Source organism: Lontra canadensis, unplaced genomic scaffold (genome assembly GCF_010015895.1).
Source record: "Lontra canadensis isolate GAN:19392208 unplaced genomic scaffold, GSC_riverotter_1.0 scaffold75, whole genome shotgun sequence".
Classification (NCBI taxonomy): Eukaryota; Metazoa; Chordata; class Mammalia; order Carnivora; family Mustelidae; genus Lontra; species Lontra canadensis.
In genome coordinates, this window is record NW_022631069.1 from 729,942 (window position 1) to 755,938 (window position 25,997).

General features: G+C 39.1%; 1 protein-coding gene across 8 annotated transcripts in view; it reads left to right on the forward strand.

Annotated features, from left to right (window-relative positions):
• The window catches only part of NOTCH2 (notch receptor 2), a 195,036-nt gene that overhangs the window by 82,328 nt on the left and 86,711 nt on the right, over window positions 1–25,997 (forward strand). For 7 of the 8 annotated variants that reach the window (XR_004385424.1, XM_032881302.1, XM_032881303.1 and 4 more), the window contains one exon: window positions 22,257–22,516. Coding sequence is in view for 7 of the 8 variants with exons in the window: in XM_032881302.1 (XP_032737193.1) it covers window positions 22,257–22,516 (260 nt within the window). In the remaining variant the exon portion in view is untranslated. Of the gene's footprint in view, window positions 1–11,915; window positions 12,034–22,256; window positions 22,517–25,997 lie in introns of all 8 variants that reach the window. The other variant, XM_032881300.1, reaches the window with a different exon arrangement.

Here is a 25,997-nt window from a genome sequence, read left to right on the forward strand (position 1 = left end):
CAGAGAGCACGATGTGGGGCTTGATCCCAGGACCCTGGAATCATGACCTGAGCCAAAGGCAGAGGCTTTAACCCACTGAGCCACCCAGGCACCCCCAAAGGAGATTTTTTTAAGTGCTCTTCTAAACGTACTATAGCTTGGAATTTTGTAGCTAGGAATAAAATTTGGTATCTCCTCTATCCCTACCGTCTCTTTTCTCTCTTTCTCTGTGTGTGTGTTATGTGAGTTTTTTGTTTTTGTATTTGTCTTAGTTGTTTTACTTTATGTTTTGATGTAAGGTAAATTACAATTTATCTGGGGCTTCCCAAAGTTTTCTGTATTCTGTTTATCTGTTGTCAATAATCTTTGCTGGCACTTCATGCTCCATGTTCAAAAATGTCTTACTGATTTTTATACGCTGCCCTCAGGCTTCCCTTATTAATGCAGTTATCTTCTGTTTAAAATGGTCCTCTCCTAAACAAACTATTACTTGAATCTTTATCAAAGGGGTTTTATGCAAGAAAAGTCAAAGCAAAGATTAATTAATAAGGGCATTATTTCAGTGACAGGCGGTATTACTCAGTGAACCCATCCAACTGGAACATCATACCCAGTTTTTTTCTTCACATAAGTATGAGGAGAACGTAGGTATTAATGAGAAAATAACCTGATTAAGACTTATGTAGCATAGTGGCTTTAGGGTAATGAATCTCTGTAGGTTCAGGCCATTTTCCTTTACTTGCTCTGTCTATAATCCTATATCCCGAACACTGAAGGTCAGATAGACTGAAGCACTGTAGGGTTCTTACTCTTTGTCTTAATCAGCTTAGGCTACTCTAATAAACTACCACAGACTGGGTGGCTTAAACAACAGGTATTTATTTCTCATAGTTCTGGAGCCTGAGAAATCTAAGATCAAGGCACTGGCAGATTCAGTTCCCTGTGAGGACCTTCTTCCTGGTGAGATGGACACCTTCTCACTATATATATTTTCACATAGTAGGGAGAGAAAGCTGTGGTCCCTTCTTCTCCTTATATGGACACTAATCCCATTACGAGGATACTACCTTGTGATTTTACCTACCTAATTACCTCCAAAGGCCCCATCTCCAACTATCATTATATTAGGGATTATTGTTTCATCATATGAATTTGGGGGGGAGGGATGCAAACATTCAGTCCATAGCACTCTTCAAAGAAAAGTTTAATTTTCATCAATCTAGTATTTTTTGAGCTGGCTACATTGACTGAGCACTGTGCTAGGTATTGTGAATAGACACAAAGGCCCAAGAGGCTTGTGTTCTCTGACTTATTTGTGAGTCTGAAATACCTTGGGAGTGTCTGCTAATGAATGTCATGTTTCTCTCATGTAAAACATGGTGGCAGTCCTCTGACATCTTGCCATCTTGTTAGGGAGATGAGGCATAAATTTTGTATAAAATACAGTGGTCTGTAACTACCTGATGTGTCAGCACAGATGATAAAAACTGTGGAGAGTCAGACACGGGAGCAACTACTACAGGACAGAAGATTAAAATCAGACGTTCTTTAGTGGATCACTTAGCTTATAAATCTGAGAATATGATGGAGATGGGTAGTAGAAGGATGGAAGTAGAGAGAGACTAAGGGGACCAGAAGTGCCGTTGTTTCCTGGAATAATCATTACCAATATCTTCATCATTTTGTTCTTAATGACATAGTTATTTATTTGATAGAGATCACAAGTAGGCAGAGAGGCAGGCAGAGAGAGAGGGGGAAGCAGGCTCCCCGCTGAGCAGAGAGCCTGATGCGGGGCTCGATCCCAGGACCCTGGGATCATGACCTGAACCGAAGGCAGAAGCTTTAACCCACTGAGCCACCCAGGCACCCCCTTAATGACATAGTTTTAAAACTTTTCTACATCTTGTTGCTCTCTTCTGAGGTTTTACTAAACCAGTGTGCGGATTCATCTGGTTTCATGGTGATAGATAACTGATTTAAAAAAAATCATTCCTTTAATACATGTTGGCTTGAATGCTTAAAGATAAAATGTCTAGTGTTAGGGGTAGGAGGAAGACCATAGGAGACAGGAAGGGAGGGCAGCTGGGAGCAGTCACCTCTCCTACTCCTAGAACTTTTTGGTTTTGACTTGATTTTTATGCTGCTTTCAGAAGTAGCCAGGTAAGCTTGTGGACACCATTTACAAGGGAATTCAGAATCCAAGAATCTTTGAGGCAAGAAAAAGAATGGGTTAAGATAGGAGAAAGATGGAAAAACAGACACTAAGAATAGGATCATTTGTCATATATGGCATAGTTCATTCTCCTAGTTGAGAATTCAGGTATCCTGTCCTCTGACCTCTTCTGTCCAGCATATGATTGGCCTGATCTAGTTCATTGCAGGGATCCAGAGTAAGCAAGCATCTGTTAGCCAAGTCTTTGGTTAGCCCAAATTAGCTCATGTCCTTTACTGCTTGTTTCCTCTGATTATATAGTACATATCCAAACCCTCAATTATCCAGAATAAACCAGGGCTGCCTATTCTGTGTGGAAAACATTTGACAATGGTTATGAGTCTCTTGGCAAGACCATGGTAGGGCCTTAGCCATTTAATTGCCTGTTCCTTTAAGATTTTGAAGTGCCTGTTCTTGTGTAAGCCAGACACATTTCCTTGATGAATTATTTTAGTGGGCTCCTTCTGAAACTTCAGTCGTCCTGAAAAATACCTCAGGAACCTCTTTGACTTTAACTTTCTGTCTTAGTCCTATTTGTATATAATATCTGTGGTATCTGATTCTCTGGCTCATATTGCTAAAACTCACGGTCTTGCATTTCTGGGTCACTCTTAAAAAATGGAGAGAACTTGATTACTAATGAAAAGTTGACTCATTTCCTTCCAGGCAAAGGCTGACACTGAGTATCAGGAGTTCATAATTAGTCTCCACAGAAGAGATCATGACCCGAGCTGAAGGCAGAGGCTTAACCCACTGAGCCACCCAGGCGCCCCTGTCCTAGCATGTTTTAATACATGAGGAGGCTGAAGCTCAGAGAAGTTAAAGTTAAGGTTAATATCTAGTGGCAGAACTAGAGCTGGCTTAGAAGTTTGTGGGGCCACTCTATCAAAAAAGATCTGGGGACATGCTGAAGTCTTAAGTAAGAGATTTGTAAAACAATATCCTAGTTACATTTTTATTCTTATTGAGATAAAATAAACTCATGACTTTATATGTATATATGTAATACATATATTAAAAAATATATTTGTTCAAGTATGTCCTAAATACATCTCACCTGCCACCAAGCAAGGGTTTTTTAAAGCGTAATGATTCAGGAGAATGGAGCCACATCAGGTATGGCTTTGCCTTGACCCAGTTTAGTAAGTAAAGTGCCTCCCCAGAGTTAGTGTGAAAATGTGGGTTGGGCTGTGATTTATATTATGGTGTCTACCATCATGCTGTTTTGGTTTAGATTTGGGAGATTTTATTTAGCTTCAACTTGGTTGCTAAGTACAGGTCCAGCCTGGGCCATTTCGGGTTTCACAGTGTCTGTTTGGCTTATTGCTCCATCTTTTTGGGGTAATGCATTTATGTTCACTTTGAATAAACTTGAATGTACACTTTCAGGATGCTTGTTTGATAGTTTCTCTGGTTTGGAAGGCTATAAGTCATTGTAATATCTAAGTTTTTTTTCTTTTTCTTTTTTGATCCCTTGGGCCATGGTCCTCTTAAGGTAAGTAGGGCTTTTTGTCATGAGTCAGGGTATCAGGGTTATACACCATAATTTTTTCCCATGATGTCCATTATTTTTATTATCTTTGGTTCTAATTATGCAGAGCTGTGGGAGGTGACAATGATGTTCTTTTGACCATTAAGTTGCCTTTCTGAAATTGCCTATCTGAAACATACTTCATTACAGGTGTTTCTAGAGTGGCCTGACTTCTGGTAAACAGAAAGTTACCTAAATTTAAAGCACGTGTTTTGAAAGTGTTTTTGCCTATGTATACTTTAATTCCTGTCATGGCCTTAAGAGCAGGGATCAGTAAACTTTTTCTCTAAGTTCCGGATAGTAAATGTTTTAGGCTTTACTGGCCAAGAGGCAAATTGAGGATATTATACAGGTACTAGTATATCCCTTTAAAATGTAACCATTTAAAAAATGTAAAAGCCAGTTCCTGGGGTGTAGATCCAAAACCATCTGGTATTCATCCAGGGCAATATTTGCCGACCTTTACCTTAGAGCCTAATAGTCACTTGAAGCATCTTCCAAGCGCATGTGGTATAAACTGGAAGAGCCTTTCTTTGTGGTCAGTTGGTTGTTTTTTTTGTTTGTTTTTTAAGCATACAAAAGAAGTTCTTGAGCCAGATGTTGCTGAAGTTAGAACAAAGAATTATATCTGAATCCTCCTGTGTCAGTTTTTGGTTGATGCTGCTTTTCTAGTTGAGATGGTCAATACTGGAGGTCTACACAAAAGTAAGATCCTGTTAAATTAATGAGTGGTATTAATAAGATAAATAAAAACCTTACATTTTTTTGGACAATAACTGTTCTCTTACTGTCATAAAAGTAATAAATGCTGATGGCATTAACTTCACGAAAGTTACCCTTTGTGTGGAAAGATTTTTGGGGTGTTATGGTGATGGTGATGGTTTTAATAATTGCTCTCAAAAGCTTATAATCTAGAAGAAAACATAAACAAACCAAGTCCAATCTCAGCAGAATAGGTAGTGTAAAGTATGCTTCCAAGTATAGGCACCAGTAGGCTAAGAGCTGTGCGCTGCTACTGTCTTCCAAATGATGTGGGTTTGTGGGCTTTGCTGTTGTTTTTTTTCTTAAAAGACTGCAAGAATATGTAAAATAATGATAGTGTTGTATTTTTAAAAGAAATAATTTGTATGGTATCTAGATGTATGTCAGATAAACTTTTTTTTAAAATTTTTTTATTGTGTTATGTTAGTCACCATACAGTATATCATTAGTTTTTGATATAGTGTTCCATGATGCATTGTTTGCATATAACACCCCATGCTCCATGCAATTCGTGCCGTCCTTAATACCCATCACCAGGCTCACCTATCCCCCTCCCCCATCCCTTCTAAAACTCTCCGTTTGTTTTCCGGAGTTCATAGTCTCTCATGGTTCATCTCCTACTCTGATTTCTCCCCCTTCATTTTTCCCTTCTCCTAATATACTCCATGCTACTCCTTATGTTGCACAGATAAGTGAAACCTTATGATAATTGACTTTCTCTCTTTGACTTATTTCACTTAGCATAATCTCCAGTCCCATCCAAATTGATGGAGAAATGGTATTCATCCTTTCTGATGGCTGAGTAATGTTCCATTGTGTATATGGACCACATCTTCTTTATCCATTCGTCTGTTGAAGGGCCTCTTGGCTCTTTCCACATTTTGGCTATTGTGGACTTTGGTGCTATGAACATTGGGGTGCATATGGCCCTTCTTTTCCCTATATCTGAATCTTTGGAGTAAACACCCAGTAGAGCAATTGCTGGGTCATAGGGTAGCTCTATTTTTAATTTTTTGAGGAACCTCCACACTGTTTTCTAAAGAGGCTGCACCAATTTGCATTCCCAGCAACAGTGTAAGAGGGTTCCCCTTTCTCCACAACTTCTTCAGCATTTGTTGTGTCTTGCCTTGTCGATTTTTGCCACTCTAATTGATGTAAGGTGGTATCTCAGTGTGGTTTTGATTTGAATCTCCCTGATGGCTAGTGATGATGAACATTTTTTCATGTGTCTGTTAGCCATTTGTCTGTCTTCTTTGGAGAAGTGTCTGCTCATGTCTTCTGTCCATTTTTTGACTTGTCTGTTTTTTGGGTGTTGAGTTTGAGAAGTTCTTTATAGATCTTTGGATATCAGCCCTTTGTCTTAGTGTTATTTGCAAATATCTTCTCCCATTTCATGAGTTGCCTCTTTGATTTGTTGACTGTTTTCTTTGCTGTATAGAAGCTTTTTATCTTGATGAAGTCCCAAAAGTTCATTTTCACTTTTGTTTCCCTTGCTTTGGAGACATGTCTTCAAAGAAGTTCCTATGGCCGATGTTGAAGAGGTTACTGCCTATGTTCTCCTCTAGGATTTTGATGGATTCCTGTCTCACGTTGAGGCCATTCATCCATTTAGAGTTTATCTTTGTGTATGGTGTATGAGAATGGTCCAGTTTCATTCTTCTGTATATAGCTGTCCAGTTTTCCCAGCACCACTTATTGAAGGGGCTGTCTTTTTTCCATTGGATATTTTTTCCTGCTTTATTGAAGGTTATTTGACCATAGAGTTGAGAGTACGTATCTGGGCTCTTTACTCTGTTCCATTGGTCTGTGTGACTGCTTTTGTGCTAGTACCATGCTATCTTGGTGATCACAGCTTTGTAATATAGCTTGAAATCTGGCAACGTGATGCCCCCAGCTTTTTTTTTTCCTTTTTTTTCTTTTTTAAGATTTTATTTATTTATTTGACACAGAGAGGTTATAACTAGGCAGAGAGGCAGGCAGGGGGGTGGGGGAAAGCAGGCTCCCTGCTGAGTAGAGAGCCTGATGCGGGCCTCAATCCCAGGACCCTGAGATCATGACCTGAGCCGAAAGCAGAGGCTTAACCCACTGAGCCACCCAGGTGCCCTGTTTTTCTTTTTCAGCACTTCCTTGGCAATTCGAGATCTTTTCTGGTTCCATACAAATTTTAGGATCGTTTGTTCCAGCATTTTGAAAAAATGCCATTTGTATTTTGATTGGGCTGGTGTTGAAAGTATAGATTGCAGCATGGTCATTTTAATGATGTTTATTCTTCTGATCTATGAGCATGGAATGCTTTTCCATCTTTTTGTGTCTTCTTCAATTTCTTTCATGAGTGTTTTGTAGTTCCTAGAGTATAGATCCTTAACCTCTTTGGTTAGATCCAAAACCTATGGGATACAGCAAAAGCGGTTCTAAGGGGGAAATATATAGCTATCCAAGCCTCACTCAAAAAAATAGAAAAGTCCCGAATACACAAACTATCTTTACACCTTAAAAATCTGGAGAATCAACAACAAATTAAACCTAACCCATGCATGAGAAGGGAAATAATTAAGATTAGAGCAGAGATCAATGAATTAGAAACCAGAAATACAGTAGAACACATTAATGAAACTTGAAGCTTATTCTTTGAAAGAATTAGTAAGATCGATAAACCACAGATAAACTTTCTCATTAGACCCTAGTTTTGTAGGATTTTCATTTTGTTCCTATAGAGCTATAGACTTGGATTTTATATAGCAGATCAGATACAGATGAAGGAATTTCCAAAGTCGAGGAACACTTTATTTTTAAGACAGCTGAATTTGAATACACAGTTGACTCTTGAACAACACAGGCCTTTGGGGTGCTGAGTCCTGCACAGTTGAAAATCCACAAAACTTTTGATTTCGTGGAAACTATGATTGCCTATTATTAACCAGAAGCCTTACTGATAACATAAATAGTCGGTTAATACATATTTTGTATGATATATGTATTTTATACTGTATTCTTAGAGTAAAGTAAGTTGGAGAAGAGAATATGTTATTAAAAATCATAAGAGAAAATACATTTATGCTACTGTACTTTATTGAAAGAAATCTGCTTATATGTAAATGGACCTGCCAAGTTCAAACTCATTTCATTCAAGGATCAATTGTGTACTAATATAGGCATCATTTGTGGGAAACTTTTCTATTCCGTTCAACATTTATAAGAATTATGAAGTGCCAGATAATAGGCTAGGAATTACTTTATTTGTATATGCTATCTTGGTGTTTTTCAGTCTTTTTATCATTATCACTCTTTGCCCCAAAGAAGCCTTTTTAGGCTTTTTGGTCTTAATTCCCTCTCACCCCCCAATGCAGTTTTAATACCACAGATATACTGCATATTTGTTTATCCACTGTGGCTCTTTGGAAGGCATAAACCATTGTAATACCTAAGAATGACCCCCAAGAACCAATTTTTTACCTCTTGGGCCATGATCTTATCTTAAGGGAAGTTTTTGTCTTAAAGTAGGGTTAGACATTGTTAATTTCTTATCCTATTATGTCCATTATTTTTATTATCTGTGGTTCTAATTAAGGAAATTTAAGTGGGGTTTTGTAGTGTTTCAGAGCATTTTGATATTATATATTTAATTTCCAATTATCCATGGAACAATTTTGCATACCTACATGTCTGAGTCTCCCCTCCCCCCTTTTTTGGGGAGAATGATTTATTTAGAACCTACAAAGGAATATTTTTAATCCTCTTCAAGTTTAAAGAAATGCAGATTTTTCTCCAGCCTTCTCTTACATTCAGGTTTGGTCTGATAGGATTTGAGTATAATAATAATAATAATAATTATTATTATTATTATTTTTTAGAGTGGGGAAGGAGAGAGAGAATCTCAAGCAGATTCCACACGCATTTGGAGCCCAGTGCAGGGACCAAACCCACAACCCTGAGATCATGACCTGAGAGGAAATCAAGAGTTGGATGCTTAACCAACTGAGCCACCCAGGCACCCCTGGGTACAATTATTTTTCAACTAGGAATCTTTTCAGACTAAACCATAAGCTTTTGGAACTGTTTTACTTTCAGACATTTCTTTTGAACTTTAGAACTTTTAAGGCAGTCATCCACTCATGCTGGGGAACAGAAAGCAGGCACCCATACTCATTTTTCTTCTCTGATATCTTGTTTAATTTTTACTGCTCATTCTCTTAAGAATGAGTTCATGCTTCTGAGGCTACTTAGTAGGGTGTTATGTTCCTCAGGACTCCAGGCTTCTGGTGGTTCATATAACCAGTATTTTATCAAGGAATAATAAAACTACAAGAGAAAAGATGACTGTGTGTTTGTGTTTGTGTGTGTGTGCACATGCGTGTATACATACATGTGTGTTTTAGTTAACTTCATATTTTGGGTGAATATATGATTGAAAAAATCTCCATATGGGGTTGGCTAGTCCATTTTGAATGAATTAGGGGTGAGTGGGGGTTAAGAAGCCCTCCCCATATCAGGAATCTTAATAGGTGTGATAATCCTTTGGATAAATAGTTCAACCTGATGGTTCCCAAACTTTGAGTGTCATTAGAGAGCCTTTTTAGGATTCCATGGACCCTTGCATTTTTCTTCTCACTTCCATTGAGAATGTGAACACTGCATAGTTGAAAGCCTTCTGTATACCAATTACTGTGTTAGTGTGGTGATGAACAATTCTTAGTGTGTTGGGAAGACAAATAAAATAAAGGATAATGAGTGATATGATCTATTAGAGTTATGGGAGTATGCAGTGGGGGATTCAAGCCTGTTTCTCAGAGGAAGAACATTTAAGCGGAAGTCTGAAGGAATTTTAGGGCTTAGTTCTGAGAAGAGGGTCAGGAAAAGTGTTTTGGGCTGAGTGACCAGCATGTACAAAGGTCTGGAGGTGAGAAGTGGTGCACTTTAGCATGTTCTGGGAGCTGAAAGAGAGAAATGCATAAAGGAGAGATAATTTTGAATTGAAACCACTTTTTAAATTTCTTGTTTGAAATGTAATGCATAGTACCAAAATCCACCAAAAAAATCAGTAGCCACTATATAATACCTTTATATTTTAATAATCATAACAGTATCTGCAGCCCATTTAAATATGGACACAGGACATTCTTTAGTAGTCTAGAGAGTGCTCAGTGTTTGCAGATTCCTTGCAATGACTATACAGTGCATAGCTTGGCAACAACTGGCTTAACTCGTTCATTTTTGCCCATTACTGTGGAGGGTGCTTTTTGTTAACTCAAATGTTTAGAGTATGTTTGCTATGTTGTAATTAGAAGTAGACATTTTCTCAGAGTCCAGTGCAGTAGAATATGGCAGGGCACTGAATAGCGCTAGAAGACAGAGGGAAGACCACCTTCTGTTATAGCAGCAACGCAAGTCTTTCAACACTGTTTGTGTGCCCTTGCCCAATCTTTCAAGTGATGAATGAAGAGCCTGGGTGCTTGGTTCAGCTTTTGAGTTCTGATAAATGAGCCCCAACTGTAAACTGGAAGATAAGGGTGTTTGCAAATTCTTGTGTAAATAAAGCATGGTTTCGCATTGCAGTGGTTACTGATTTCATAGTCTCTGATGAAGATGAATGGTGCCATGAATTAACAGCTTTAAAACTAGTACCAGTGCAGCTTCTTTTTTGGTTTGGATTTATTAAAATACATGTGTGTTTATTGCTTTATTTGAATGGGGAAGGGGTGAAAAACCTGAACACACAGAAACCAAGTGAGGTGGAGTTTCAGAAGATAATTCCCAGCCTCACAATTCCCCGTAAAATTCTTTTCCTGTGGGAAACTTTTAATTTGGAAGCATTCAGCCTAATGTGGGAACCAAGATTAACATTTTCTGAAATACTGCTACAAGAAAAGCAGAAATGTACTGTTCAGGAAGCTGAATTTACATAGTAGAAAAATGGGCTGTCCTGCAGTATTTGGTAGTCTTTGTTTATTAGTTGTGTTAAAAAGTTTGTGTGTGTGTGTGTGTGTGTGTGTGTGTGAGAGAGAGAGAGAGAGAGAGAGAGACTGATTGTATATTTGTCTTTGTTTCCTTTACATCAAATCAGCAAAGCCCTAGAAAGTGTGTTTCACCACAAACCAGCCCAGTACTGGGCCCTAACTATACACAAATACTTTTTTTTTTTTTTTTAAACTCTTTTTGTTTTCTCTTCTTGCTGAGTAAGCTGTAGTGTTTCCTTTTCTTTCTTTCTCTCTCTCTCTCTTTCTTTTTTTTCCTTTCTTCTTTGGGGGAGGGGAGTAAGTGTGGGAGTAGGAACAGCAAGAAGTCAACATCACAGAGCTTCTTCCTTTTTCTTCCCCTCCTTACCAGGAGGTTAACTAGGAGTCTGCATGTGTTGTTTTTTAATACCAAGTCAGTAATTAGCATAACCCAGTTATCTTTACACAGAGTTACAGAATTAAGACGTTGACAGTCTGATGAGATATCAAACTGGAGGCATGGGAGGAGGGGGACAATGAGGTTAGACTACTGGGATGGTCTTGAATGCCACCCTCAGAGTGTATGTAGACTTGATTCTGTAGGCTCTGGGGCATCTAGAAGTTTGTAGCTGGAACCTCGGGAATTAAATGCTATGGAGGAACTTTCACTGGTTACAGTTAGCCTTGGCTGTTAGCAATTATTTTTATCTACTTTAACATGGGGAACCGGGGGAGGGGGCAGGAAACTAAGCTGGCATTATGGTCACAGGAAAGAACAGACTGATTTGGGGCCTTTTCAAACTGCAGACCTTTGTTACTGACCAATGCTTAATTTGGTTTCTGGGTTTTGTTATTTTTTTTCTCCTGCCTTTACCTCATTTACCTTAACGACAGCTCCCCCCCTCTAGAGCTCAGCTAGGGCAGGCTGCCACTGCGGATTGGGGGGCCGAGAGGTCCAGAGCAAGAAGAAAGTGGGTTGAAAGCAGAGTTCTGTTTAAAGAATTTTCTGCTGGAAACTAGCCCAGAGGGAGTAAAGAGGCGCTTTAATGAGGAGCAGCTGCGGGGCCGATGCAACCCACATGAGACATTTTTTTCCCCTCCGTTCCACATTCTGTATAGTTTTTTAAAAAATCATGATTTTGAAATAGCTGTTTTGTGAAGCACGCCTCTCTTTTTCTTCTTCTTGTATGTGGTGGGGTTTTTCTTTGTTGTTTTATTTTCTTAATGACCAAATCCTCACTAAAAAAAGCTAAAGGCAGGGCTGCAGCAAAGCCCTGGATGCAATTTGGGCTCACCCTGCTGATACAGAACATTCGGTGGAGAAAACAAGGAGAGAGAACACTGGCTTTTATTTGGAAAAGGGGGCTTATTTCCTGCTCAGACTTCAGTCTTCTTGGAGCTGACACAAGCTGCTACAGTGTTTTAAGCTTTTCTCTAGATGAGTGGCTATTCACTTAGGAAACTTGAAAGAACAAAATTTTCTGTCCTGTTTTACTAGGGAGACTGATGCTGCACTGCAGCCATTGCCAGATAGATTGGAATTGCTATTCAAATCCCAGCTTCGTTGAAATCTGTAAAGTGGCCACATGTAAACGCATCCAAGCTGCTGGTGACATGTGAGAGTTGGGGTCTGCTTCTCATCTGTTTTATTGAGGGGGCACAGTGTGGGCGTCCTTCTAGTTGGAATGCTTTCTAGTTCCACGAGGAGGAATCCCTTGTTTTTCTCCCTCTTTCCTTCCCTCCTTCCCTCCCCCCACTCCATTCCCCATGTGTGTTTGAGCAGTAACAATGAAAGAGTGGACTTCTTTATGTCAGAAATGGCAGACTTTTTCAGAAGAAAGGTGTGTATATATCTGTATGGGCCTGATAAATATTCAGATTAGTTCATGGAATTATTTACAGGGAAAAGCCTCCCAAAACTTTTTCTATATTTCCAGCCTCCTCTGTTAACTGTATTCTTTCAGAGTTCCAAAGCTAGAGAAGGGGGATAAAACAGGAGGAAGTCACTGAGAGAACTGCTAAAATAAGTGATAAATTCCCTTTAGAAGGGAGGCCTTCAGACAGTTTTGGGAACAAAAGGAGATTTACTTATTTATTTATTTAAAGAAATTTTTTAACATACACCTCTAGTTCAAGATATAGGCTAGTGGCTGGGTGATGGACATTGGGGAGGGTATGTGCTATGGTGAGTGCTGTGAAATGTGTAAGCCTGATGATTCACAGACCTGTACCCCTGGGGCAAATAATACTATATATATATATATATATATATATATATATATATATACACACACACACACATATATATATACACATATATACATATATATATAATTTTTTTTAAGATTTTATTTATTCATTTGACAGACAGAGATCACAAGTAGGCAGAGAAGCAGGCAGAGAGAGAGAGAGAGGAGGAAGCAGGCTCCCTGCTGAGCAGAGAGCCCGATGCGGGGCTCAATCCCAGGACCCTGGGATCATGACCCAAGCTGAAAGCAGAGGCTTTAACCCACTGAGCCACCCAGGTGCCCCTACATTATATATTAATTAAAAAAAAGATATAGTCTATTTTCCAAAAATTATACTGCTGTAATAGCTTAATAGAACTACAGATTTCTGAGAGAATTTGGATGATTAGCCCATGTTTCCGGCCTCTGACCAAACCCAACTTGAGCCATCTCAAGAAGGGAGCTATTGTAGTTCTTATTTTCAGGCAGTCTTAATTTCCACTCAGACTAACAGGGTATATGGTATACTTGTATTACAGTTGAACAGGGATTTGCAAATTCAAAAGGTCTCCTGCCTTAGGAAATAGGGGTCCTTTATTTCTGTCTCTCTCATTTACCCATTTACCTGCTTTCTTCCCATGTCCATAATTCCCCTTAGCCTCCTAGAGCATGAGGGATAATCTTGTACCTCAGGATGATTCTTAGGGTTGATTTAGCCCGTGTTCTGCCAGACAGAACACAGTGTGGGTTCAGTAGGGGATTTGGGAACATATTTGGATTGAGAGACCGATTTTATCCATCACATGATACTTAACCTTTTTGTGAGCCAGTTGCTTAGTTGGTATATAGGTGCTTATGGTATTCAAGGTACCTGTACCAAGGGTCTCAAGACATGCCCTCCCCTACAAGAAGAGATCAAATGGGAGTTCGAGAGAAGCTCAGGAAATACATAACATAACAATGGCTGAAACAAAGTAGTACCGTACTGGCAGAAATAATGGAGTGCATAACATGACACTGCATCTGCTGTTGGGAGGATCAGAGATGGATGAGATGGTTCAGAAGGAGCTTAATGGAAGACACAGATTTTGAGCAGACCTTTGAAGCAAGGATGGAAGAAAGGAGCATAAATTAGAGACATAGCAGATGCGAAAGTTTTAGAAGATTTTTATATAGGGAACGGTAGACAAGAGAGAGTATGGACATTATCTGGAGTGATCTACTTAGGAGTAAGGGATTGGATGATAGGAGCACAGCAGATGAGTAGGCCATAGACTCTAAGAAACTCGGATTTGAAGGGCTGGATGCTAATGCTGGTTTCTGAGCAGAGAAGTAACGTGATCAAAATTATGCTTGAAAAGGATTATTCTGTAAGTAGTATGCTTAGGTTTAGTGAGAGATGTGAATAGGATGCTGACACAGCTAAGATGATAGGGCTGACTGAATAGATGCCGTGTTGGGGCAAGACCTAGTAGAATACATTCAGTTAAGTGCTGTTTGATGTTTCAATAAAAGATTTAGGTAAAGATAGAAATATAGTTGTAGATGGTGCAAAAGTGCAGGAAATTGCTAGATTCACAGATAGCAAATTTGGGGCAGGCCATTTAGCTTTGGTGTTCTTATCGTAAAATAGGGGTTCAGACCAGTTGATTTCTGAAGTATGGTGCAGTGCTGAAATTCTGTGATTATAGAAATAAAGTGTAAAAGTTATCTCAAAGAAACTTGGGGTAAAGATTCAGCATGGTGACAGGTCCAATTATTGCATTCAAAACTGTGTTGTACAAGTATAGGATGCAAGAAATACAGCATGAGTAGTTTGTGTGAAAGAAAGATCTGGCATTTTAACTGTATGTTCAGTAGCTCATAATAGTACTTTGTGTCTTCTAAAAAAGTGAACACAGCTTTATGCTGCAGTAGTAAAAATATAGTGTCCAGATTGTCCCAAGTTCTATGCTGTGCTGGTAAGATCACATGTGTTATTCTTTCCACCCCCTCATTTGGGGCAATGTGTTTGTTGTTTGTTTGTTTTTAAGATTTTATTTATTTATGAGAGAGAGAGAGAAAATGTGAGTTGCGGGGAGCAGAGGGAGAGGGAGAAACAGGGTTCCCACTGAGCAGGGGTCCCTGAGATCCTGAGCTGAGCGGAAGGCAGACGCTTAACCGACTAAACCACCCAGGTGCCCCTGGGGCCCTGTGTTTTAAAGAGGTTTTTGATAAACTAGAATCATCTAGTAGGAGGAGGCAGGATGGCCCAGTGTTTGGGGTACATGGGCTTTGGAGTCATATGTGGGTTTGAACCCTGCCTTTGCCATCTCCTAGCTGTGAAATCTTAATCCTAAGCTTCAAGGTCCTCAGATGCGAATGTGGATCATAATTTATCAGTACTGTTACAGGGAATAATAAAAGACATAGTAGCTGTAAAATGCATGGCAAATACATAATATACAATAAGTGCTTTAAAAATATCAGTCACTGGGCGCCTGGGTGGCTCAGTGGGTTGAGCCGCTGCCTTCGGCTCAGGTCATGAATGATCTCAGGGTCCTGGGATCGAGTCCCGCATCGGGCTCTCTGCTTGGCGGGGAGCCTGCTTCCCTTCCTCTCTCTCTGCCTGCCTCTCTGCCTGCTTGTGATCTCTGTCTGTCAAATAAACAAATAAAATCTTTAAAAAAAAATATCAGTCACTGTTATTACTATTTTAAGCAGAGAAGAGCCACTGAAATGGTGAGGAGGTCTGGAAATAATTTTATACTAAAGCATAGTCCAAAGTACAGAATCCTGTAAAAGAGAAACCAAAGGGTCAACATAACTATCTTTAAGTTCTTGAAGGGCTACATGTTAAAGAAACAGAAGGCTTATTTTTTATTCTAGAGGATGGTAATAGCCACTAAGTGAAAATTTTAGGGAGGCAAAAAATTTTTAAAATGAGATATAATTCACATAGTATTAAACTTACCCTTTTAAAGTGTACAATTCAGTGTTGTTTAGTATATTCACAGATATGTGTAACCATCAACAGTATCTAGTTTCAAAACATTTTTATTATCCCGACTCTGAAGAAGCTCTCTGTTCCTTAGTGGTTTCTCGATTTTCCCTTCCTCCTAGCCCCTGGCAACAATAATCTCTTTTATGTCTCTATGAATTTGCCTATTCTGGATGTTTCATAAAAATGAAATTGTATACTACGTGGTCTTTTGTGTCTAGCTTCTTTCAGTTAGCATGATGTTTTCAAGGTTCATCCATGTCATAGCATGTATCAGATCTTCATTCCTTTTCATGACCAAATAATATTTTATTGTATGAATATATCATTTATCCATTTATTTTTTAATTTATCCACTTATCAGCTTATGGGTATTTGGGTTGTTTCTACTTTTGCTATTATGAATAATACTACTATGAAATTTTTTTTTAATTATTTGACAGCGATCACAAGTAGGCAGAGAGGCAGGCAGAGAGAAAGGGAGAAGCAGGCTTCCTGCTGAACAGAGAGCCCAATGTGGGGCTTGATCCCAGAACCCTGGGATCATGACCTGAGCTGAAGGCAGAGGCTTTAACCCACTGAGCCACCCAGGTGCCCCTCTGAATATTATTTATGGATTTTTGTGTGGACTTAACATTTTTAGCTATCTTGGGTATATACCAAGGAGGGGAGGCAGAAATTAAGACCTCAGAAAGAAAGAGCTTTCTTTTCTTTTCTTTTTCATTTATTTATTTTTTTAATTTAAATTCAGTTAATTAACGTATAGCATATTATTGATTTCACAAGTAGAGTTCAGTGATTCATCAGTCTTACATAATGCCCAGTGCTCATTACATCACAAGCCCTGCTTAATGTCCATCACCCTGTTACCCCATTCCCCCGGGACCCTTCCCTTCAGCAACTCCCAGTTTGTTTCCTGTGATTAAGAGTCAAGAAAGAGCTTTCTATCAGAAATCCACCCATACTGAAGACTGTTCTGTTGCTGAAGTAGTGAGCCATTAATTTTATTTTACTTAACAAATGCATGGTGTTTACTATGTGCTGGATACCATTCTAAGTACTTTACAATTATTTAAAAACCCTATGAGGTAAGCACTATTATTAAATCCATTTTACAACAAGGAAGTTTAATAACTTGCAAGGTCACCCATCAAGTAAATGTGGAGCTGTAATTGAAATCCATGTGGTCTGGTTCTAGAATCTGTACTCTTAATAGCAAGAACAATAATAACTTCAAGCATTTATTAAATTCTTACTGCTACTCAGGCACTGTGCTTAACTGTTTATATTCAAGTAGAGACTGGTAATCATCTTTTAAGTATATCTTAGAAAGAATTATCTCATTGGGTAGATATTACCTTAGGGTGTGTTGAATCCCAAGATTCTGTTATTCCAAGGATAGTATCTAGGATACTATCCAAGGATAGTAAAAGCAGAGGCTTTTAAGATGATCAGAATTTATATCAAAAAGGAAACTGTGAATATGAATGGTGAGTATTGTAGGAGTTCAATTAGTAAGACTTGTCAGAATATGATAATGTTATATATAACTTAAAAGCAGTAACCAAAAGTGACTTTTGAGATTGTGAAGGGAAACCTTAGAAAAATGGAAGAATTAAAGTTTCATGGGAATATGATCCCACTTTTCAAATGTTCAGTTTCAAATACTGCAGAGTATATTAGGGTAAGTAGATGACTTTTAGTAAACTGAACCTATGGAACTGGAACTCTTTATGTGGGTACATGAATGTAGTTGCTTAAAACCAAATCAACAACAGTAACAAATGCATATGAGAGGAAAAAGCAGTGTATCCCAAACTTAAAGTTTCCCCCACAATTGATGGGGAAGGGGAAGAGGAATCAGCAATCTAGACTAAGAATTCACCAAGCTTTGAGGTAGAGGGAGTCCTAGAAACCAAATGTAAAAATATTATAATGATAGAAGGCGTGGTCAGAGACACCCCTACAGAAAGAGAATTTCTTTAAGTAAATATTTTTAGGTTTATTCTTAATTAATTTATTTAGAGAAGTGAGGAGGAGAGGGGTAGAGGGCAGAGAGAGTGAGAGGCAATCTCAAGCAGTCTTCACGTCCAGCGCAGAACCCAATGTACGGCTCTGTCTCACAGCCCAGAGACCATGACCTGAGCGGAAATCAAGAGTTGGCCAATGCTTAACTGGCTGAGCCACCCAAGCACTCCAGAGAATTTCTTTATGATGAAATTTCAGACTGAACTTGACAAGGGGGAAAGGTATTGCTCTTAGAGCATAATTTCCGGGTTATAATTAGAATGAAAATTTTTGTAAAGGGGCAGGTAAGAACTAGATGGAAGAGAAAGGGAAACTATCTGTGAAATTGGGCCACAGTTACAGAAGTTTGGTTGTGAATTTGGAAAGAAAATTAGGGCTTAATGAAAAATATTCACTAAAACATTTTAAAAGAGATTTGTTAATTTAAAAGAGATTTGTTAGGTTAAGAGATCTGTACATGTTTTAAGGTAAAGAAATAGGCTGATTGATGTCTAGCCCTCTGGAACGTTTTAAATAAGAAATTAAGTATTATTATATTAAGTTTCACATAAAAATAAGATGTAGTTCTATATGTGGACTTCAGGAGAGTGAGTCACTTGTACATTATATTATCTTCGTGGTGGTCTGTAGACCCCTCATGATCTGCCTAACAGTATGGTTCTCATCCGTTTAGCTGGTACTTGTTTCCTTAATACCTTTGGGAGAGCCACAGAGGTCTCTTTGCTATTCCTCAAACATGCCAGGACAATTTTCTATTTTAGGTCCATTGTATTTGCTGTTCCCTCTGCCTTGAACACACTCCTTCCCCTCGATACCTGCTTGGCTAGTCCCTCACGTCATTTAGGTGTTGACTGAAATGTACCTTCTCAATGAGGCCTTCTCTGATTTTCCTATTTAAAACCAAAATATTTCATTTTATCTGGACCCTACTATTTATTCCCAATTCCTTCACATCCCCCCTTTCTTGTTTTATTTTTTTCATAGCACTTAACTCTACCAAATAAATTGTATGTTTTACTTACTAATCTCGTTTTTTGTCTTCCCTTACTAGAATTTAAAGTCCATGAGTTCAAGGACTTCCCTAACACTAGACACTAGAACAATATCTGGCACATAATAGGCACTTACTAAATGTTTGTTGCATGAATGAATGAGTGCAATATTCTTTGTAGAAACTGATGTGAGAACATTCTTCTTCTTCATTAACATCATTATTAATGAGCGTGTTGGATGCTATATATAGAATTGGGCTTCATATATTTTCTTATTCAAGTTGTCAAACTTTTTCTTTTTTTCTTTTATTTATTTGAGAGAGAGAGAAAGCAGAAGCAGAGGGGAGAGGAAGAGGGAGAAGCAGACTCTCCGCTGAGCAGGGAGCCCAGTGTGGGACTTGATCCCAGGACCCTGGGATAGTGACCTGAGCCAAAGGCAGATGCTTAACCAACTGAGCCACCCAGTCATCTGGCAAACGTCTATAAAGCACCAAATAGTAAATATTTTTGCAGGCTAAATGGTCTCATCACAACTACTTAACCCAATTATTATAATGCATGAGTAGCCATAGACAATCCGTAAATGAATGAGTATGGCTGTGTTCCAATATGACTATTTATGACACTGAAATTTGAATATTACATAATTTTCAAATGTCACAAAATATTTTCTTTTTTTGGACATTTTTCTAACTATTCAAAAATGTAATAACTATACTTAGCTAATGGGCCATACAAAAATAGGCAGTGGACCATAGTAGCTCTACAAGCTATATTTGCCCACCACTGCTTTTACTGGTTTCTTAAACATACCTTAGTTGAAACTTATTTTCCCATACTTGGTAGGGAGCAACAATGCAGATTAAACCCTAGTGACACATAATTCAAGAATATTCTTTGGCTCCAGAAATTTTCATATTGTTTCATTTTTGTTTTCCTGGGAACCTTATGTTTTCTTTACATGTTTATGATACTAATATTTAAGTGAATTTGCATTCTCTGAGCAGATGCCACATGATAGTGTTGGGGAGGTCTTGGTGGTGTAATAGTCCAGGAGCAAAGCTGGGAAAAGCCCACCCAGGTTTAAAAGTTTGCCTATTTATAGGTGAATAATTTCCATATGGGTGAATCAAGAGTTGTCAGCCAGGCTTAACGCCCATAGGACTGCCAATGTGAATGAGAATTGTGTTGCATTTTTTTTTTTAACTTCATCCATAACAGACTTCCTAAATAAGTTACAAATGCTTTTAGTAATATAGCTCAGGGATAATTTTAGCTATGCTACATTGGCAGTTCTTCTACTTTAAAAAAATCAGAAAATAACCTATTAGCAGATCAAGCTGTGATTTGAATAAAGCATCATATTTTTCTCAATAAGTACAAAAAGAGAAAAACCATTTTTCATTTGCAAAACTTTTTAACATAAGGCTCTTCACATACTTGATTTTATGGAGTTCTTGTAACAATGTATGTAGCTTTAGTAACTATTTAAAATGTGAGAGAACTGGGGCGCCTGGGTGGCTCAGTGGGTTAAAGCCTCTGCCTTTGGCTCAGGTCATGATCCCAGGATCTCGGGATCAAGCCCCACATTGGGCTCTCTGCTCAGCAGGGAGCATGCTTCCCCCTTTCTCTCTGCCTGCCTCTCTGCCTACTTGTGATCTGTCTGTCAAATACATAAATAAATAAAATCTTTAAAATGTGAGAGAAATAACAGTGAAATTAAGCAACACATCCAAGATCACAGCACCAGGACTTAACTCCAGACAGGTCTTCTGACCATATGAGGTGCAGACTCCTCACAGAAACTTCAGCCAGTCTTTTATTTTCATGCTTCATCCTCTCCTCACTGCCTCTCCATTTCTAGCTTCACATGCTCATGAAGATGCTCAGAACTCTAGAGATTCCTGGCTCTGCTTCCTGTATTCAGATCCAGGAGGAGGAGAGTGGGCTGTCACGAGTTACATCAGTACCACTGGAGCTACCTACCAGCTCCATTTCCTCCTCCAGCCATGTTAACTACTACACAGTTCTGGGCATGTTCTCTCTTAGTTCCTTAATATCAGGTCCTCCTCCTTTTCTCAGTGCCTGGGACCTCTGAAGATTTCACCTCGCCAACCAACACCTAATGAAATGTCTTGGATGTGATTGGGCATAGACAGGCAGGAGGAATACACAACCCTGGTGCTTCAAGTCTGGGTGATAGCGAGAATCAGGACATAGTGTCTGCACTTAGGGAGCTGTGATGGGAGCTGGTTTTGAGGGAGGTGGTTCTGTTGGTTTAAGTGTGTCATCTTTGAGGTAATGATGGAGCAGCCTTGTAGACCTAGTTTTCTATCCTCCAAAAAAGTAAAATGGAGAGATAAGTTTAACCAAATATCTGAAGCGACAGCCAGATGGCAAAATTTATAGTTAGAATCAAAGTCTTTGTGTTACTTTTGAATGCTTCTTAGAGGTCTCATTTAAATAACCTCTATATTAGGAAAATGGGGGCTATCCACGCCTTTTTAATGTTGTTTAGAGAATGTAGGATTGTCGTAAATATTACACACAATTTGGGATGGTTGCATATCTTATGAATCAATGGGTGGCATATAAAAAGATTCCTCAGGGTGCCTGGGTGGCTCAGTGGGTTGGGCCGGGGATCATGGTCATGGTCCTGGGATCGAGCCCCATATCGGGCTCCCTACTCTGGGGGGAAGCCTGCCTCTTCCTCTCCCACTCCTCCTGCTTGTGTTCCCTCTCTTGCTGTGTCTCTCTCTGTCAAATAAATAAATAAAATCTTTAAAATAAAAAAAAAAAAGATTCCTTAACACACCATGTGGAGAATGTTACAGAATGTTATTCTTGAATTGTTTACTCTTCTTCACTTTGGCATTTATATGGTACCTTATTTTTGTGTTATTATCATTATATTTTATGCTTTTTTATTTGGTTAAAACTGCCTGCTATTTATATTTTAACAGATACAAGCTTTTTAAAAAGCCCCTTTCCACCTTTCCCCTTTCCTGTACCTCCTTTTTTCTTTCTCCATCACAGAGAACTGTAACCCCTGAACATAACCCAGAAATCTAGATGTAGGCCAGTTGGTGTCTTAATAGGAGCAAGAAAAGGACTTATTATTTCTCAGTACCTCATTGAGAGAAAGCACATGATATTTTATCTACTCTAAATTGGAGAGGATAAGGGGGTGGGTCCATGCATTATCATGTGAATGTCCTAATCCTGTCAAATGGCTTAGTCAAAATGAGACCAGTAATGAATTTAAACAGACAAGTACCAACAATGCTGCACAAACAAGTGACATTGTACCAGCCTGTACCTACAGGAGCAAAGCTGTGGTTGCATTTTGTTTTTGATAAGGATTGTGCTGACTGGCCATGGCAGACCCTGCTGGGTCACCCCCCTGGTATTCTATCACCTACCAAGACTCGAAAGGACACACGAGTGTTAAGTTCTCTAAGCACTTCTGGACCAAGGCAGTTTTATAGGTTGTACCTTTAGGTCTCTCAATTCACAATCTAGTGTTTTCTTGAATGCACTGCATTATCTTGTAAGTTTTTGGACTTATAAGAAGTCATATGTTTTCATGGACTCCTCTCTTTTCCACACAGATGTCCAGAGGGTTTCTTGGGGGAATATTGTCAACATCGAGACCCCTGTGAGAAGAATCGCTGCCAGAATGGTGGGACATGTGTGGCCCAGGCCATGTTGGGGAAAGCCACGTGCCGATGTGCCTTGGGGTTCACAGGTGATGATTGCCAGTACTCGACCACACACCCCTGCTTCGTTTCTCACCCTTGCCTGAATGGAGGCACCTGCCACGTGCGTAGCCGGGATGACTATGAGTGCACCTGCCAAGTTGGTTTTACAGGTAACAAATGTGACTCAGGGCCACATTTTCCTACTCTCAGTAGATACCCTTCTTTAGCATCTCTTAGATCTTGACATGCTGCTCTTAAGGATCCTCTAACTCTGGTATGCGTTTAACATTATGATAAGGAACTACAGTGTTCAGGACAACTATCTTTAACTTCCTTTTGAGAGTTCTAAGAGGAGAGAAAGAGAAAGGCAGAAGTATTTGACTTCCTAAAGTATGTATGTCAAGATTGGGGATCAGAACTTTACTTCACTGTCACTAGGAGAAAAGCTGTCTGTGCTATTGATTACTTGCTTCTTGAAATGTCTCCCTAGACATTCAAAGCACTGGTTTTTCGGTTTTCTGTACTCTGACTATTCCTTTTGCTTCTGCATTGCCTTGCCCTCATCTGTTAAATTTTTGTGTTCCTTGGAACTCTATTTTGAGCCCACTTTTGAGCCATATCACAGCTCCCCCAGCTCACTATCTCCAGTGGGTTCAGCTGTCATTATCTTCATCAGTTGCTGGTGACTCTTACAGTCATCCTTTTCGCCCCACCCCTACCCTGACATTCAGGCTCATATTTCTAACTATCTGCTGCATATTATACTTAGAAACTTGGCAACGGTGCCTCACACTCAGCATGTTGATATAAATGGGTGGTGGTGACGTATAGTCCAAGTATTTCAAACTAGACCCCTCCTCTCCCTTACCCTTAGACTCAGGCCCCTAATCTAGCCCCTGAAGCAGCTCTCACCTGTCTACTCTTCTCTCTTTCCTCTCCTGCTCTGCAGTTGAGGTCCATCTTGTCTATGTTGGTGACAGCTCAGCCCCCATCTGGGTTCCTGCAGTTGTTCCCTAACTGGTTTCCTTGCCTTTATTTTCTCCCTGTCTTGCTCATCTGTCCCATTGCCACATCTTTGATCATAAAAGCCAATCTTCCCACAAACTCACCTACTTAAATGCCCAATGATTTTTATCATCTGCAGAGTCAACGGCAAACTCTTTTACATGGCTTTCATAGCCCTTGATGGTCTCAGCCTTACATCTTTTTATAGCCTCACTTCCCACAAGCATCTAGCTCTAGTCACACCAACAACATTCTCATCATTTCCTGAAAATGTCATACTTCCTGTTGCCGCCATGCTATTGCACACCCTTTGCCTGGAATGTCCTTTTCTATAATTGGTGATTGCCCAATGTTATTTAAAATTCTGTTTTAGTGACTTTTTTGTGATTCCTTTAAGCAGGTAGTCTTTATGTTCTTTTATCTTATATGTCACATTTTATTGTAATACTTTTTTTATATGTCTCTCATCTGACTAGATTATGAGTTCTTCAGAGGTGGGTTTGAGCTTTATTCAAAATGAACCATAGATGTTTATTAAGTTAGATGAGGAAAACAGAACCATTCACTATTTTGTCCCCTGCTACACCAGCATTTCTGTAAATATGATAAGCAAAAATTAAAAACATACTCAGTAAACTAAACTGGATTGGTTAGTTTGGAATACTTGTCTTACTGATTTTTCATTAAAAGGGGTTGGTAGAGGTAGAGGATAGTTAGAATGGCCCATTATCTTCATCATGACTATGACAGAATTATTGTTGTGATTCATTGAAGAGATTTGGTGGTTAAAAGAATAATTTTTTCCTCATTGTTAGTTTTGAATTGTTTTGCTCCCCAACAGAAGGGAAGGCCTAGCCATTTAAACCATTTTAATCCTGACTAGCGGAAATGGCAGTAATGTCTTCTTAATAATTAAAATGTTACTCTGAAATGATCCCCATAATAAAACTTCTTCCTTTGCCATGAAAAGGATCTCTTCTTGGTGTTCTGCAGGGCTCTTATTATTTTCATACATCTGCCACTTTTGTCTGTGTTTGGGAATTACAACAGTTAAGTTTACCCTTTTGGTTTTGTGTTAGCCCTTGGACTCCACCTAGTCAGACCTTCAATCATAGCTGAAGAAGCAGAGTTGGGAAGTTAGTGCCTATATGTAACAAAGGTTCAAGACCTTTCTGTTTCAGTTGTAGGCAAATATTCTGTACACACGGTTTTCAGAAGGAACCATTTTTATCTCTTCTCCACTGTAGGTAAGTTCCTCTCAGAGGAATGAAGAAAAAATAGGAAGAAGAATTTTAGTTCCTTCTTTTTCTCTCTGCTTAGCATCCTAAGATACATATGCTGTGCCCAGTTTTTTTTTTTTTAAGATTTTATTTATTTGAGAGAGAGAGAGTACACATAAGTGGGGGGAGGGGCAGAAGCTAGAGCAGACTCCCCACTGAGCAGGAAGTCTGACGTGAGACTGCATCCCAGGACCCTGGGATCATGACCTGAGCCTCAGGCAGTTGCTTAACTGACTGAGCCACCCAGGTGCCCCTGCTATGCCCAAATTTTTATTGTTACCTTTCACCTTTGATGTGACATTCCTTGATAGAGAGCATGTCTGTGTGCTCATGTGTCACCTCCTTCTTTCTTTTAGAAAGCCTGCTTCCTCCTCTCTCTCTGCCTGCCTCTCTGCCTACTTGTGATCTCTCTCTGTCAAATAAATAAATAAAATCTTTAAAAAAAAAGAAAAAGAAAAGAAAAGCTGTCATGGCTTTCATTTGTTTTTCTATGAGCTTCATATATTTGAGTGTTTACCTAGGCAGCCAGTTGGAATACTAACAAGTTCAGGAAGTTCTCATAATCTCTAGCTAAAAACAAAAAGCTTAAGATGATGAAAACAAAAATCCATATGAATACCAGATTTACTAATAGCATGGGAACTTTTTTTTCTCTTTCTACCTCAAAGACATAGGATCCAGCACATCAGAGTCTTCTGACTTCCTCTTGTATTTTCCTGCCTGAGAGTCCGCAAGACTTAACCTTTCTAGACCTTTATTCTCATGACAGCTTCTAGTTTTTTTCATAGATAAGTAGCCAGAGATTCTTCATCCTCATCAAACACATTAAGCAATATTTATAGCAAGATCACAATTAATAAAATGTTCCCTAGAATATGTGTGTAGATTGTGTTTAAAGGGAATAGAAGTAACATTGACTTGTTTTCTATCATATAAGAGGTCTGTTTAGTAACTATATATTGTGGAAAATATCAATGCATTTTATTCACTCAAAAGACATGCTTTGAGAGTCTACTACAGGGATCCAGCCCCTGCCTGTGTGGTGGGTGATATAATAAATGGAAACAGAAAATCTGGGGTCTGCTTACATATGTGCAGATGTGTGTGTGAGACAGAGAGTGATTTAGGGAGCTGAGAAGGGCAATAAGGTAGCTTATGAGTAGAATTGTCGAGTAGGAGTTCACTAGGTAAACAAAAAGGAAGATGGCATTCCAAACAGAGGAGCAGCTTATGCAAAGACAAGGTGTGAGACAGTAGGTGGATCCAGATCCTTCTTTGTCCCCAAAGGGACAGATGGAATTCTCCAAGGATGGGTTTTGTATGACTAGCCTACAGTCCCCTCTGTGTGCTCCACTGGGTCTTTGTA